Source organism: Octopus bimaculoides, chromosome 8 (assembly GCF_046866305.1).
Source record: "Octopus bimaculoides isolate indiv1 chromosome 8, ASM4686630v1, whole genome shotgun sequence".
In the NCBI taxonomy this organism is placed as follows: Eukaryota; Metazoa; Mollusca; class Cephalopoda; order Octopoda; family Octopodidae; genus Octopus; species Octopus bimaculoides.
This window is the reverse complement of record NC_142935.1, coordinates 44,174,207-44,189,781: the sequence shown is the minus strand read 5'-3', so window position 1 is coordinate 44,189,781 and position 15,575 is coordinate 44,174,207. Positions and strand designations below refer to the sequence as shown.

The window sequence follows — 15,575 nt, the reverse complement described above, 5'->3', positions numbered from 1 at the left end:
CATTTTATCACATAATAGCCCAACCCCCATAGGGGGTCCATTATTGAATTTTATTGAAATCCAATCAGGCTATAATCGAACTAGATATTAGTTTAATATGTATGCAAAGTTTCATGAAGATTAGTTTGCTGGAATAGGCAGCAAGACGGTAACAGACAGAAATTGCCATTTATATATATGATATATATAGATACATACATACATATATACACACATGTAGATATACATAAGTATGTATCTAAATTCTGTACAACTTTCTTCCTTCTTTCCTCTTTTCTTTTTCTTGCTCCCTCTCGCTCACATTTGCTTTCTTCCAAAAATTCAATGCCCTTAGATTTTTGGAGTCAACCTATTTTGAACAGTCTCAATACACAGTCTATTTGTCAATATATTTGTAAATCTATCTATTTATCTACTTCATTTTACTCATATGCATATTCGTTAGAAATTATACAGGGACATTCCTTACTGACTCACTAATTGAATTAATAGTTTGTAATACCTATTTTTAGTAATAAACTATTACTCTAAACGATGGGTTGGGAATAAAGACAGGAACTGACCAGGAAACATCATAGGACATGGAACTGTAATGGTAAACGAGAATTGGGAATAACCCCTGCTTTCCTGCGTCAACTCATTTATTTTACTCAGATGCATATTCATTTGTTAAAATAATATAGGAACATTCCTTATTAACCCACTAATCATATTAATAGTTTGTAATACCTATTTTTAGCAATAAACTATAACTATAAAGGTTAATGAAATATTTAATGGCTTGATTCTAAAATTTATATATTGATATAGGATTGCGGATAAGAATGGGAGTGGAACTGAAATGGGAACTGAACAGGGAATAGAATAGGACATGAAACGATGTAATGGGAATGGGAACTGGAAATAAACCACGCTTTTCTGGGTATTACTGGGTAATTCAGCTACTCTTTACTCTCTTTTACTTGTTTCAGTCATTTGACTGCGGCCATGCTGGAGCACTGCCTTTAGTCGAGCAAATTGACCCCGGGACTTATTTTTTGTAAGCCTAGTACTTATTCTATCGGTCTCTTTTGGCGAACCGCTAAGTGATGGGGACATAAACACACCAGCATCGGTTGTCAAGCAATGCTAGGGAGACAAACACAGACACACATACATACACACACACATATATATATACATATATAAGACGGGCTTCTTTCAGTTTCCGTCTACCAAATCCACTCACAAGGCTTTGGTTGGCCCAAGGCTATAGTAGAAGTCACTTGCCCAAGATGCCATGCAGTGGGACTGAACCCAGAACCATGTGGTTGGTAAGCAAGTTACTTACCACACAGCCACTCCTGTGCCTATGTATATATATATACATATACATATATATATATTAGTGCAGGCATGGCTGTAAGGCTAAGAATAGCACAAGTGTGGCTGTGTGATTAAGAATAGGTACAGGTGTAGTTGCATGGTTAAGAATAGATGCAGGTGCAGCTGTGCGGTTAAGAAACTTGCTTCCCAGGCATGTGGTTTTGGGTGCAGTCCCGCAGCATAGCATGTTGGGCAAGTGTCTTCTACTGTAGTCTCGGTTGACAAAAGCCTTGTGGGTGGATTTGATAGACAGAAACTGAAAGAAGTTTGTCATATACATGTGTGTGTGTATGTGTATGTGCCTGTGTGTGTGCATGTGTGTTTGTGACTCAAGGGTTTTGCACATGAAACTTATTAATGAAACTCTCATCCCTTTGAGTTAATTTGTAAATACTGCCAATTATATATATATATATATATATATATATATATATATATATATATATATATATATATATATATATATATATATGTATATATATATATATATATATATATATATATATATATATATATATATATATATATAAATATATATATATATATATATAAATATATATATATATATATATATATATATATATATATATATATATATATATATATATATATATATATATATATATATATATATATATATATATACATATACATACATACATACATACACAAGGTGTCCCGAAATTAAGGTAACCGAAGTTTCGGGCTTTAATAACTATCAATAAATATGATAAGATATGAAAATTATACATCATTGTAAAAGCTTAGTGAGTCTTCTTTTTGTTTCATACTAAATAAATTCAGATTTATAAATTAGATAATGGCTATAGACTGAAATACGATCATAACCCTCCACAAAGGAGGTGAAAATAATACAGCTATAGCAAAAAGTCTTAAAATCAACTGAACAACAGTCTGGAAGATTATCAAGAAATTTCAAGAGACTGGTTCTACTACTAATCAACATGAAGATCGTTGAAAAAGTGTGTGGACCCTTCAGATTATCAAAATACCAGAGAAAAGATATGGCAAAACCTCATTGTTCCATCAGAAAACTGGCTGCTACAGCAAAAATAAACTGAACATCAATGTATCGAGTGCTGAAGGAGGGTCTCAGAACCCACCCTTACAAAATGATCCACTGTCATGAGCTCACACAAGTTTATAAGGCCATGAGACAGGGGAGAAGTTGTCTTACTCTGTGTCAGATTGCTCAAGGCATGCTGCCCAGCTTAGTGTTTACTGATGGAAAGAAATTTGACATCAAACAGACAGTAAACCATCTCACAGCTTCAAACAGACACAACACTGGATTCAGAAAAATATTCTGTCATTGATAGACAAGGATGTATGGCTATCAAGAAGCCACAACCTCAACCTGTTGGGTTTTTCTGTTTGGTTCATTTTGAAGATGAGGGTCTTGCTCGCTCCTCATGCTTTGCTTGATACTCTGAAGGTAAAACTGTGCAAGGAAGGGGCTTCAATTCCACAAGAACAGCTGTGTGCTGCACGTGAAGCATTTGGACCTAGGCTGTGATTCGAAACAGGGGTGGTCATACCAAATACATGTGGTAGTGTCATAAGTGTGTTTCCTTTAACATTGCACTGCACTGCTCGGACCCAAAATACAACAATATTTTGCTTTGGCAAAATTGTAAAAAGTTAGTAGCCTTAATTTTAGGACATCCTGTGTATATGTGTGTGTGTGTGTGTGTATTGTCACCATCATCACCACCATTTAACATTTGTCTTCCATGTTGGCATGGATTCCATGGCTTGACAGGAGCTGGCAAGCCAGAGAGCTGCATCAGACTTTATTGTCTGCTTTGGCATGGCTTCTACAGCTGGATGCACTTCTTAATGCCAATCTCTTTACAGAATGCATTAGATGCTTTTTATGTGGCACCAACACCAGTGATGTTGCCAAGCAACTTGTGAAACAAAAACCTCTCAGCTAGGTGATGGACTGGAACTGACGGAGGTGGCTTTGTGCCAGGTGAGAGGTTAGAGTATAATAGATGGCTAGAGACAGATGTCTTACTTGGCAACCCCAGCAGAAAAAGAGAGGAAAGGAAGAAGAGACAGAGTTAGAGAGAAAGATAGAGTTAGAGAGAGAGAGAAATAGATGTTGGAGATGCACTGGAACTTACCGACAGGGAAAAGTGAGGGCTAGTATAAGTGCTACCATACCAGTTGTCTTCTTTCTTGCACACCACAGTTGACACCTGTTATACCCAATGTTTCTCTTAGAACATTTTCACTCTGTCATATATGCACACAGACACTGCACATCTACTGAAACATGCTGACTTCATTTCTTTCAAGCCTTTGCATGTACCCTGCAGTCACAGCCCATGTTTCACTGCCATGTGGCATGGCTATCAAGACACAAGCATCGTACAATCTGCCTTTCCCTCTGAAAGAGAGGCCCTTTCTTATCAACAAAGAAAGTAGCTCCCTGACCTTTGCCCAGCCTGTTCTTAGTCTTGCAACTATGCTTTCAGAGTATCCTCCTCCCTGCTAACTTAGTTGCCTAGGTAATGGAAGCTGTCTCCTACTCTTTGAACATATTTCCTGTACATTCTTAGTGTTTATCATACCTGCTTACCTGCCACACACAAAGGTGTGTTCCATCATACACACACACACACATAGTTATGAGAATTTGAACAATATAAATTGTCCACATATTTGTTTTTAAATTTCATTCAAGAACATTCCAGAGAAATATAATTTTCAACCAGCTATATAAACCCATGGCTCTTTGACCTATGCACAAAACTCTCGGCCTTTAAATCACTGTTGCTTGTGCTGAAGATTAACAAATATATATATATATATATATATATATATATATATATATCATCATCATCATCATCATCATCGTTTAACGTCCGCTTTCCATGCTAGCATGGGTTGGACGATTTGACTGAGGACTGGTGAAACCGGATGGTAACACCAGGCTCCAATCTAATTTGGCAGAGTTTCTACAGCTGGATGCTCTTCCTAACGCCAATATATATATATATGAGGGCTTTTACTGTGATTACTTTTGGGCAGAACTTTTTAGATAAAAAGCTGATATTACCACACAAATATGACATGTTTGGGAAACACTAATTTTGATAACAATAATGTTTGATAACATTACCTGTTAATAATATTTGTTTACATCGCATATTTTTATATCACATCTAATCTGTAAACTGATCATTTACATATGACTGAAGTGAGATTCTTGAGTGAAAACTAACATACTTATAATTCTGTGAGGTAAATAAGACTTCACTCACTCAAATTCACTTTAAAATGAAGAGAAGGGGGCTATACTTTTTTCCTTCTGCATTATGTTAGCTCTCACTTGTACATCATGTTTGTTTTTTTTGTTGTTGTTTGTTTTGTGAGGGAGCTAGCTTCTAAGTGATCACCTGGCCCTCTATAAATAGTAAAATCTCAGTGAAATCATGTTCCACCATCTTTAAAAAAAAGGAAGGGATCATTGGATAATGTAGCTCTGAATGTGCCATAAGAAAAATAAAAAGAAGAGAAAAATATGTGAGAGGGCAAAAAAAGGAAGTGATAGTTGGAAAATCTTTCATCATATAGGTCTGTCTAGATCTGTGGTTCTCAACCATTTTTTACCTCTAGATCCCTTTCTTTAGTATTTTATGTTGGTGGCCCCTGGCTGTTACCATTCGATGCTTAAAAACTAGCTTTTTAAATACTTCATTTTTTGTTTTTCACTCATTCACTCGTGAAGGTTTGGTATAGAACTCTCTGAGAGAACATGTTTAAGTGGCCAGAAACATGTTGAAGTATGTTAAGTGTTAGAGAAAGAAACCTAGTTGTTTCTTGCAATTAATACATCTAACCTTAAAATTTTTTCCATGAACCCTTGAAATACTGCCGTGGATCACCAATTTGCTAGTTTACTTGCTTGGACCCACAAAATCTTATATGGACCCCCGCCAGGGGTCATATGGACTCTGGTTGAGAACCACAGGCCTAGATGGTCAGGACTGATCTAGTGAAAACTAGTAATTGTAGTCTCATTGAATTACATGGATTCTACATAATCTCATATTTCAATGTAACACAAAGCTCAAATCACACTATATTTTTTGTTGCAAATGCTCTATTTTTAACAAATGTCTTTTGTTATTTCCACAGTGAGAAATAAATGTAATGTTTATTTTAACTGCTTTCATCAATATCTATAAAACACAAGATGTTTGTGTGTGTGTGTACGTGATGTGGGTTATGCACGTCCACAAATTAGCACGCATGTCGCTCCAATTTTAGGAGGACATTGTTCATGACCCTATCTGTGTTTTTGTCAACTTTTTCTCACAGAGGCACCCGCGTATAGCTGTAAAAATCGATAAACTTTTACCAATTTTGAAGTTTGTTGACATGGCGAAGTCAAATCTGTGCGTACGCGCGTGAAGGAGAGAGAGCAAAAAAAAAAAAAAAGGAACGAACAAGTGGAAGAGGGAGACAAAGCGTATTACGAAAGAAAATGTAGCTAAGGAAGACAGAGTAAAATGCATTTTTTTTCTTAAATATGAGATATAGTTTCAAATATAAGATGTTTTTGAAAGACACTATATTCTATAAGATTATATATACTTTCTCACACAACAATTCAAATATATTTATTTTAAATCATTTATTTATTTTAAATCGTTCATCTTTCTCCCCCCCCCCCCTCTCACTCTCACACATACGCACATATACTACTTTGGGAGCGAAAGAGTTTTGTTTATATTTCACAACTATGAAACAAAAACGTATGTAACAATTTGTTAGTCACCCCACCCCCAACCCGTTTTTCGAACCACAAAAAGGGTTTGGTAATTTTTCAGATTAACACCCGCACGATTTCCACTAGGGTGTTACGGTTAGGATTAGGATTAGGGTTACGGTTTTAGGGTCAGAGTTAGGGTTAGGGTTAGAGTTAACATAGAAGGGACAGGCTCCTTATTTTTTGGTTAAGGTTGTTGGTAAGCTTTCCTAAGTTACTCCAATCCAGATCCCCAATGCAAACCTTCAGATCAACCTTCTCCTATGCAGATCTCTAATGCAACATTTAAAAAAAAGAGTCAATAAGTGAAAATAACCAATAAACTGATTCCTTATGGGATTTCCCAATCAAATTGCCAGCAAACCATTTTCAGCCAAACTAATTTCAACGGATTTCGCTCAAATCTGATGTCGATGTTATTTATTTTGGTTTGAAATAAAGGACTTAATCATTTAATAATCCTAGCTTAATCCCGAGCAGCGCCGGGTTATACTGCTAGTGTACATTAAAACAAAGCTGAATCAGCTCTATTATGTTTGTTGAAGAAGTGACAGTCTAAATTTGACAAGGCAGTAGATTTTTAAATTTAGCTTTCTTTATGTACTAAAGGTTAGCTAAGTGGACTCTTGAGATGGTGGGAATAGCAAGTAAATCACTCTGAAATCACACACTAATATCTAAAACGTAAAAAAAGGTGCACTAAATAATGTAGTCCTACATACAATGTATAAAAAAAAAGGAGGAGCTCATGTCTGGAATGTCTTCCATCAGGCTGAATTTGGAGCATAAACAGCAACAACTAAATACTAGTTAATATGTATGTAAATATAAGTATCATTCTGAGATAAATGGCAAAGCATTTTGGTTTTGACTCAAGACAATTCCAGGGATTTGTGAATATATGTGAGCATGCATGGCTGTGTCGAAGCACATGGCTTAGTTGTTAGGGCGTTGAACTTAGGATCATGAGATCGTAGGTTTGATTCCTGGACTGGGCAGTGTATTGTGTTCTTGAACAAAACACTTCATCACTCATTGCTCTACAATCACTTCAACGCTTGTTGTATGACTCACTCTGCACCTGTGCAGATAATGTTGATTCGATGGAGGAAGTGAGCTAATGTGCAGTATGAACATTTGATCATTATAAACAAATCATCGGTGCAGGATGTCTAGACAAGAAATTGCAGAATTGTCTTTCTTGTACTCTTGAGACCATCATACAAGTGTGGATGTATAAGCATTCAAATAATGGGTGTATGTGTCTCTTCAGTACCTGTGTGTGTATGTTTGATTATTGTACATGTATCTGTATGTATATGCTCATTTCAGGAAACTCAAAATAGGGCTGGAGTGCTTCGTAATTTACAATGTCAATGCCACATAAAAAGCAATCGTGCCACATTAAAGCACCCAGTACACACTGTGAAGTGGTTGAGGTTAGGAAGGGCATTCAGCCAAAGAGACCAGGCCAAATCAGAATGAAATCTGGTGCAGCTCTCTGGGTTGCCATCTCTGGTGAAATCGTCTAGCCCATGCCAGCATGGAAAATGGGCAATCGAGGATGATGATAATGATGTACCAAAGCAATTGGATTTAGAGAAGGCAGGCCAGTTTTCTTCATTCTATTTTGGGGAAAACTGTAGCATTTCCATACTTTTATGCAAATCTGTTGTTATATAATTCAATGCACATGTGATGAGCCGAGTGGTAAGAAGCTTGCTTCCAAACACATGGTTCCAGATTCAGTCCCGCTGCATGGCATCTTTGGCCAGTGTCTTCTACTATAGCCTCAGGCCAACCAAAGCCTTGTGAGTGGATTTGGTAGATGGAAACTGAAATAAGCCAGTCGTATATATATATATATATATATATATGTATATATATATATATATATATATATATATATCTTTGTGTGTGTGTGTGTGTTTGTGCTCCCACCATCACTTGACAACTGGTGTTGGTGTCTTAACATCCCTGAAACTTAGCGGTTTGGCAAAAAAGACTGATAGAATAACTACTAGGCTTACAAAAAATAAGTCTTCAGTCCTCAGCCCCCTCCTATTTATCATAGTCCTCCATGTGTACGAACAGCCATGCTACATGGGACGTGACTGCTGAGAACATGCATAAGCTTGCAAGGAATGAAGCCAGTATGCTCCGATGGATGTGTAATGTCAGTGTGCATACTTGACAGAGTGTAAGTACCTTGAGAGAAAATTTGGACCTAAGAAGCATCAGATGTGGTGTGCAAGAGAGACGACTGCGTTGGTATGGTCATGTGGTATGAATGGATGAGGATAGCTGTGTGAAAAAGTGTCACACCCTAGTAGTTGAGGGGAAACTGTGTAAGAGGTAGACCCAAGAAGACCTAGGATGAGGTGGTGAATCACGACCTTCAAACATTAGGCCTCACCGAGGCAATGTCTAGTGACCAAGACCTTTGGAAATATGCTGTGCTTGAGAAGACCCAGCAAGCCAAGTCAGACTATAACCTGTGGCCTATGCCAGTGATGTAACCAGCCCACTTAGGCGTACTTTTCTTTCATTAGATACTAAACTCTGCTTGTGAAGACCTATTGAGGCAAATGAAATCGAAATCAAATTTGATGACAGCACCACATGACTGGCATCTGTGCTAGTGGAGCGCTAAGAGCACCATCCAAGCATGATCGTTGCCAGGGCCGCTGACTGGCCCTTGTACCGGTGGCATGTAAAAAGCACCATTCGAGCATGATCATTACCAGCTTCGCCTTACTGGCACTTGTGCCGGTGGTACGTAGAAAACAACATTCGAGCGAGGTCGTTGCCAGTGTCGCTGGACTGGCCCTTGTGCTGGTGGCATGTAAAAGCACCCACTACACTCTTGGAGTGGTTGGCATTAGGAAAGGCATCCAGCTGTAGAAACTCTGCCAGATCAGATTGGAGCCTGGTGCAGCCATCTGGCTCACCAGTCTCCAGTCAAACCGTCCAACCCATGCCAGCATGGAAAGCAGACGTTAAATGATGATGATGACGATGATGATATATACTGAAATAAGGAAGGCCGGTTTATGGGATTACCCTGGGTTTCCCCTCCATAAAAGGTTTAGCTTTATGGCGTATCGTCAGACCTCAAAACCTGTTGGTCTAAGACCTCTTCAAAATATGGAGGGAGAAAGGCCTCAGTACCAAGGCTTTTCCCCCTCCCACGAACCGGCCTTCCCCATTTTAAAATATACACAGCTCTACATCTTAGAGTGCTTCGAGTGTGCTTCTCCTTCGGATTTGTTTTCTACAAATGATATATATATATATATACACACATATTTAATTATAAATGTGTATGAACATTTATAATGTTACGAACCTATAGATATTCTGGTGTGCCATCGGTTAGACTGTACCTGCAACTGATACATTGTGTTACGCTGACTTTGTTAGAGGATTAAGTTAATAATATCTACACTGTAGTTCATTGAGTGGACAGTTAATCCTGAATGGAATACTTATCATTAAGAACCATTATATATGGTTGTATAAAGGTCCTTCCTGAGTCATATAGGCTCATGTATCCGGTTTCCCCGTATTCTGTGACGTATTCTTACCAACGGGAAATGTAGTGCTTTGCTCAAGAACACAGATTTTTTTTCCTGTTTGTTTCAATCAAAAAAAGATTATCCGGTCCAGAAATCGAAACCACAATCTTACGATCCAGAGTGTAGCTCCCTAATCACTACGCCACGCACCTTCACTACATGAATGCATGAATTTATGTATGTATATTTATGTCAGCAAATATGGGCACATTGTCACGCACCTGCCAAAAAGAAAAAAATAAATTTTCTTACCGTTTCAGGGGTTTCCTTAGGGATAAAATCCTGCATTTCATGTTCGGGTTCTGTTTCATCTATAGGTGTCACTTGGAATCTACACTCCAATTTCACTGTTCGATCTCGTGAATCTGCGCCCAGCTGAGGTGATCCTTCATTCAAGTTACTCGATGCGGAATTTTCGATCGCCAGTGTTTTATTGTTACCCTGACCTTTAACGTCCGAACCACTGATTTTGATTTGCACGTCAACATCATCCTTTCCTATCGATCCACCGGACTCTTGATCCAAAACATTAATACTGTTTGCACCAGACTTATCATTTTTATTACTAATATTACTGCTGTCACTACCAACACTTCTGTAATTGACGTTGTTGGAAACCGTAGATGTAATAGTGTTGTCATTGCTTGATTTTGGAGAGACAGCTTCGGATGCTTCACAAACCTTTGTAGACGAAATATTATCATTAAAGGAACAATTGGTGTTTTGGTTATCCCCGAATAATAAATCAGAGTTAGGTGCGGTTTCTAACAACAGCTCGGAACTTGAATTACTCCGTTCGAGTTTTGACAAACATGATTTTTGCTTCGGCAATTTAATAACGAACAATGTAGCTGCCATTATGAGAAAATTGCGGTTTATTTCTCCTCTTCAGAATCTAAAAACCAAGCCCTGTTGTTTGTAAATATATTCTAAAAAATGAAAACGATAGACAGGTCGAGTATCATATAATACTGTTACGAGATCTTGCTGTATACAATTCATCAACAAACACACTCACCCACTCTACCGCGCTCTCTCTCTTTCTTTCTCATCCATTCTCTATCACCCTCACACTTTCTTTTCTTTTTTTTTTTCATTTACACACGCGTGCGCGGCTGCTCTCTCTCTCTCTCCCTCTCTCCCTCTCTCCCTCTTTCTCTTTTATCTCTCTGTTCTCATATGTAGACGCGCTCTTATCATATATATGCTATCTCTCTCTTTCCCTCTCTCGCCCACATATATGACTTCCTCTCTCTGTCACACATACACATACACAGATGCTCTTTCTCTTTCATACTTGACCTCTCTGTCTTTGTCTCTCGTTTATGTATCATGGAAATGTTTACTTAGTTAAATAAAATAAATATATGGAAGACATTGATCCTTATGAATATAAATACGATATATGATTTACGGATCTGGGAAACAGTTGTTTTTCTCGACTCGGGATATATTTCGATCTACATTTTGTTTTCTTGTCCTTTCTTTAGTTCCCTGTTTCCTTACCAACTGCTAGAAATAATAGCAATATATTCCACAAATATTCCGTCTTAAAAAAGGAATTCTGTTGTTCATAAAAGTACCTTGACAGGGCCGATCTCGGGCTAAGAAAGAACAACAATGGTCTATGAAAAGACGACTGGAGAATCTGGAATTAGTTGCCGACTTGTTAAAAATAACAGGCAAATCTTCCTCAAATTATGAGAGGGAAGAATGCATTAAACTATATAAAAAAAGAAAAGAAAAAAAAGAAAGAAACAAGATAATCGGGGCTAAAAGGCATTGGTCATAAGTCTGTCTAACCGATGCAATGTAAATTTGTTGTTAAATAATCTCAACCTACAGAAAGACTTACTTTTTTTCTATGTGGATTTTTTAGTAACATACAGTGAGAGATAAAGTATTTCTGTAACAGAACCCGCTTCCAATGTAAAAAAAAAAAAAAAAGTCCCCCACCCAAAAGGATTGTTAAGACTGGATGTTTTTGAGCACACATTTTTTGGATCAGGGCTAACCTGGGTCTATAAAAACAAAGACGATTTATAATGGTTTTACAATTTTCTGGCCAGGACATCACCTCACTTAACTCAACTGTTGGCAGGAATAGATAGGAGCCAAATGTTCTGGGGGAATGTTACCTGTTAGAGAATAACATACTATCCAGGAGGATATTCATTTCTCATCCATTTCATATCAAAGAAACCAGAATTAAACATCTGTCCTTTAAAGATGTATGACTTAAGAGGCATTTTATATCTATATTTTCACATTTCCTTCTAACACATGCTAACATGGAAAAGCAAATATATATATAAAAAAAGCTCCTACAATAATGACGATGATAGTGACGATGTTAATGATAATAATTTACCTATTTACAACAAGACAAACCAAGTTAGTTAGATGTCTTCACCATGAGTGCAGTGCTGTGTTGTAAACAAGATATGACCACTAGACACTTTGGTTCACAGTTTGACACCCTATTAACTTGGAGATTTATTTTACCTCCCCTTAATATCTTGCAACTAAAGCTAAGCTCTGCTCTGGCCCTAAAAAGCAGCTCAAGGAGAGAGAGAGTATTTAGTATAGTCACTCATTCTGCTTGAGTGAACAACCGAATCTCCCTCAGATTACATTCACTTCCATACTATTGATTTAATTCTTAGAGTGTATATTTACAACATTTATAGCTGTGTCTACATTAAATTTTGATTGATATAAACTCTGTCATTAAGTTTTATTCCTGGGTGTTTATATAGTCACACACTGGTTTTGAGCTTGAAACTATGCTTTCTATACAAGGATTAATAGACATTTACATGGATAGGGAGGTTGATTAGCTGTCAGATCAGTACTGATCCAGTAGAGTCATTAGACTGCAGTCATGCTGAGACACCACCTAGAAGAGTTTTTATTTGAATGTATTGAGTACTAAGTGGGGGAGATGAGGTGGGGTAGACACAAAGATAGACATAAAGACACGTGCACACATATTCACACACACATACACACACACACACATACACACACACACACATACACATACACACACACGACTGGCTTCTTTCAGTTTCTGTCTACCACATCCATTCACAAGGCTTAGGTCAGCCCAAGGCTACAGAAGGAGACACTTGCCCAAGGTGCCACATGGAGGGACTGAACCCAAAACCATGTGGTTAGGCAGCAAGCTTCTTACCAGACAGTCATGCCAGCAACTGCTATGAGAGTGTCGTAGTTTGCTTGAAGTGTTGTAATATCGATGAAGGAGAAAACAAAAAAACTTCTGACAACGTGGAAAGTTTCTCAAAATACAAATCTCAGACTTGTTTTTCTTCTGAGGATGGGCCTTTGTGCCTGAAATATAAAAGTTTTGTGAAACTTTCCACATTGTCAGAAGCTTTCTTTGTTTCCCTTCTACACACACACACATATATATGTATGTGTGTGGGAATATGTATATATATTAAATTCAAATTACGATGAAAGTAAACAAAGTTTGTTTTAGAAGCATTGAGATGTATTGAAAGATAACGAAATAATTTTATTCTCAATCACAGGATAATGCTAATAATATAGGATAAACTATCCACATTTTGCAGAAAAATTTGTTGGCGGCCAGCCATGAGACTCAAACTCACATCCCTATAATTACGCGTCACAGTGCTTTACCTTTAAGCTAAACTGATCCAACAACAAATTCTTCTGCAAATTTAGGATATATAAATCCCACTTTATAAGACGCTATCGTACATTAGATTCAAATTACAATGAAAGTAAACGAAGTTTGCTTTAGAAGCATTGAGGTATATATATATATATATACATACATACATACACACATATATATATTTTATTATTTTGCTTAGGCATAGTGATACTAATAACCTGGTACATTATTTACATTTGACAGATATTTGCCCTCATCTTGTTTGTTGTTAACACATTTCGGCTGGGTTCTCATTTTTGATGTTATTATTATTAATAAGGTCACTGCTTGAAATTGAACTCGGAATCTTGGTATTAGTAACCCACGCTCTTAACCACTACGCCATATGCCCATGGGCAATTATGGAGTGAATTTTAGGGCTTATAAATCTAATATTTTCCTATCCTTCCTCAACACTGGTTCCCATATGCTATTCATATCTGCACTCGGACTGCTTAGGAGGTTGTTGTGTCCTAACATATGTGCTACTTCTTTTAGTCTTCATATTGATATAAAATTTTGTGCGATACTATACACAAAATTTTATATCATTTTCCTAACATGACAATTTTAAGATATTTTTTAACCATATAAAACAAATCTTCTTTAGTTTTTACTTTCTATTTTGTTTTATAAACATATATATATATATATATATATATATATATGTATAGGGAGAATTCACAAAAAAACAACAGGCGAAGACAGGTGGTGTAGAAAACAAATAGATGTATTAGTATAATGCTCGGGAATTGAGAAAGTCTTTAACATTTTGAGCCTACGCTCTTCCACAGAAAGGAACACAGAAAGAAACAAGGAGAGAAAAAAAAATGTGTGTAGTGGTCAGTGATCTATCATGGCGAAATGATATATATATATATTTATGTATAATATATTGACATGTACACACACACATACATGCACACATTTATGTATGTATACACACACATATATACATATAGTCATGTAATGAAATATAGATTTGAAGAGAAGCAAAAATACATGTGGTAATTGTTGGAATTGTCTTATTTATATTCCCTACTGATCAATAAATCAAAGTAGCTGTGACAATAAAATGTACATTTGATTTAAAATTTCATTTTTGATATCTAAGTTAAAAATACTCAAAATAGAAGTATTTTACAGATATACCTGAAATGCCGAATGTTATACATACAGTGATTGTTATGTATATAGAGATGAATGTACATATACAACACACATACATATGTGCTTGTGTGTGTGTGGTTCATACACATACGTATGTGTGTGTAATGCAACTGTATTAAGTAGGGAAGAAAGTAAGCATACTGATAGGAAAGTTTAACACCATTCATGGGAACAATTGACCTTGAACAGGCTGAGAGTCTAAGTTGTTTATAAAAAGGGTGTCTGGCAAACTCTGTAGTTTTTGTGTGAGCTCAGCTGTAGCTATACTAGTTGGATGTATGATAATTCAGCTAGCTGATGTTCTATATAGCAGTATTTAAGTTGCTAAGAAAAGATTTACATAAATTGATTATTTCATAGCTAGTCTGCTGTCCTCTTTATTGGGTCTACTTGTCATCCTTTCAATGTTTTCATACTTCATAACTGAGCTGCTGCCCATTGCTATAATTTTAAAATATCATAGTTGATTTGCTGTCCATTGTTGCTATATCTACTGTGACCACCTTTGCTATGATGACTGGCAAAATCTTTAGGACTATGTGTACTTTAGTTGTGTGCAGCTATATTTGCTGCGACTATCTTTACTATGATGACTAGCAAAAATTCTATGATTACATATACACTGTAACTTGGTCTCTAGGCTATTTTCATTGGCCCCACCACTCTACAATGGGCTGCATACCTGGCAGACAAGTATTGCTAACATTTCCTCTTTCATAGTTTCTCCTAACAGCAACACTTGTTAATGTAACATCAGTCTTAGTCACTGACTGGTTAGAAAAGTGCTGACATAAGCTCATTTGCAGTTTTATTTTGTGTAGATGATGAAGATGGCACTGAACCAACCTGCATCATCAAATTTCAGACAGAGTAGTTTGAAATTTGATGATGCAGGTTGGTTCTACTGCTTGCTGTTCTCATAGAAGTTGCTGATGGTGAATTCTCCAGAAAG

The 15,575-nt window shown here is 36.8% G+C and overlaps 1 protein-coding gene across 2 annotated transcripts in view; it reads right to left on the bottom strand.

Moving 5' to 3' along the window:
* Positions 1-10,846, bottom strand: part of LOC106871746 (uncharacterized) — a 50,920-nt gene extending 40,074 nt beyond the window's left edge. Inside the window, exon 1 of one of the 2 annotated variants that reach the window (XM_014918371.3) lies at positions 10,000-10,846. In XM_014918371.3, the coding sequence (XP_014773857.2) occupies positions 10,000-10,605 (606 nt within the window). In that variant the 5' untranslated portion in view covers positions 10,606-10,846. The remainder of the gene's footprint in view (positions 1-9,999) is intronic. The other variant, XM_014918372.3, reaches the window with a different exon arrangement.
* Between the last annotated feature and the right edge of the window lie 4,729 nt (positions 10,847-15,575).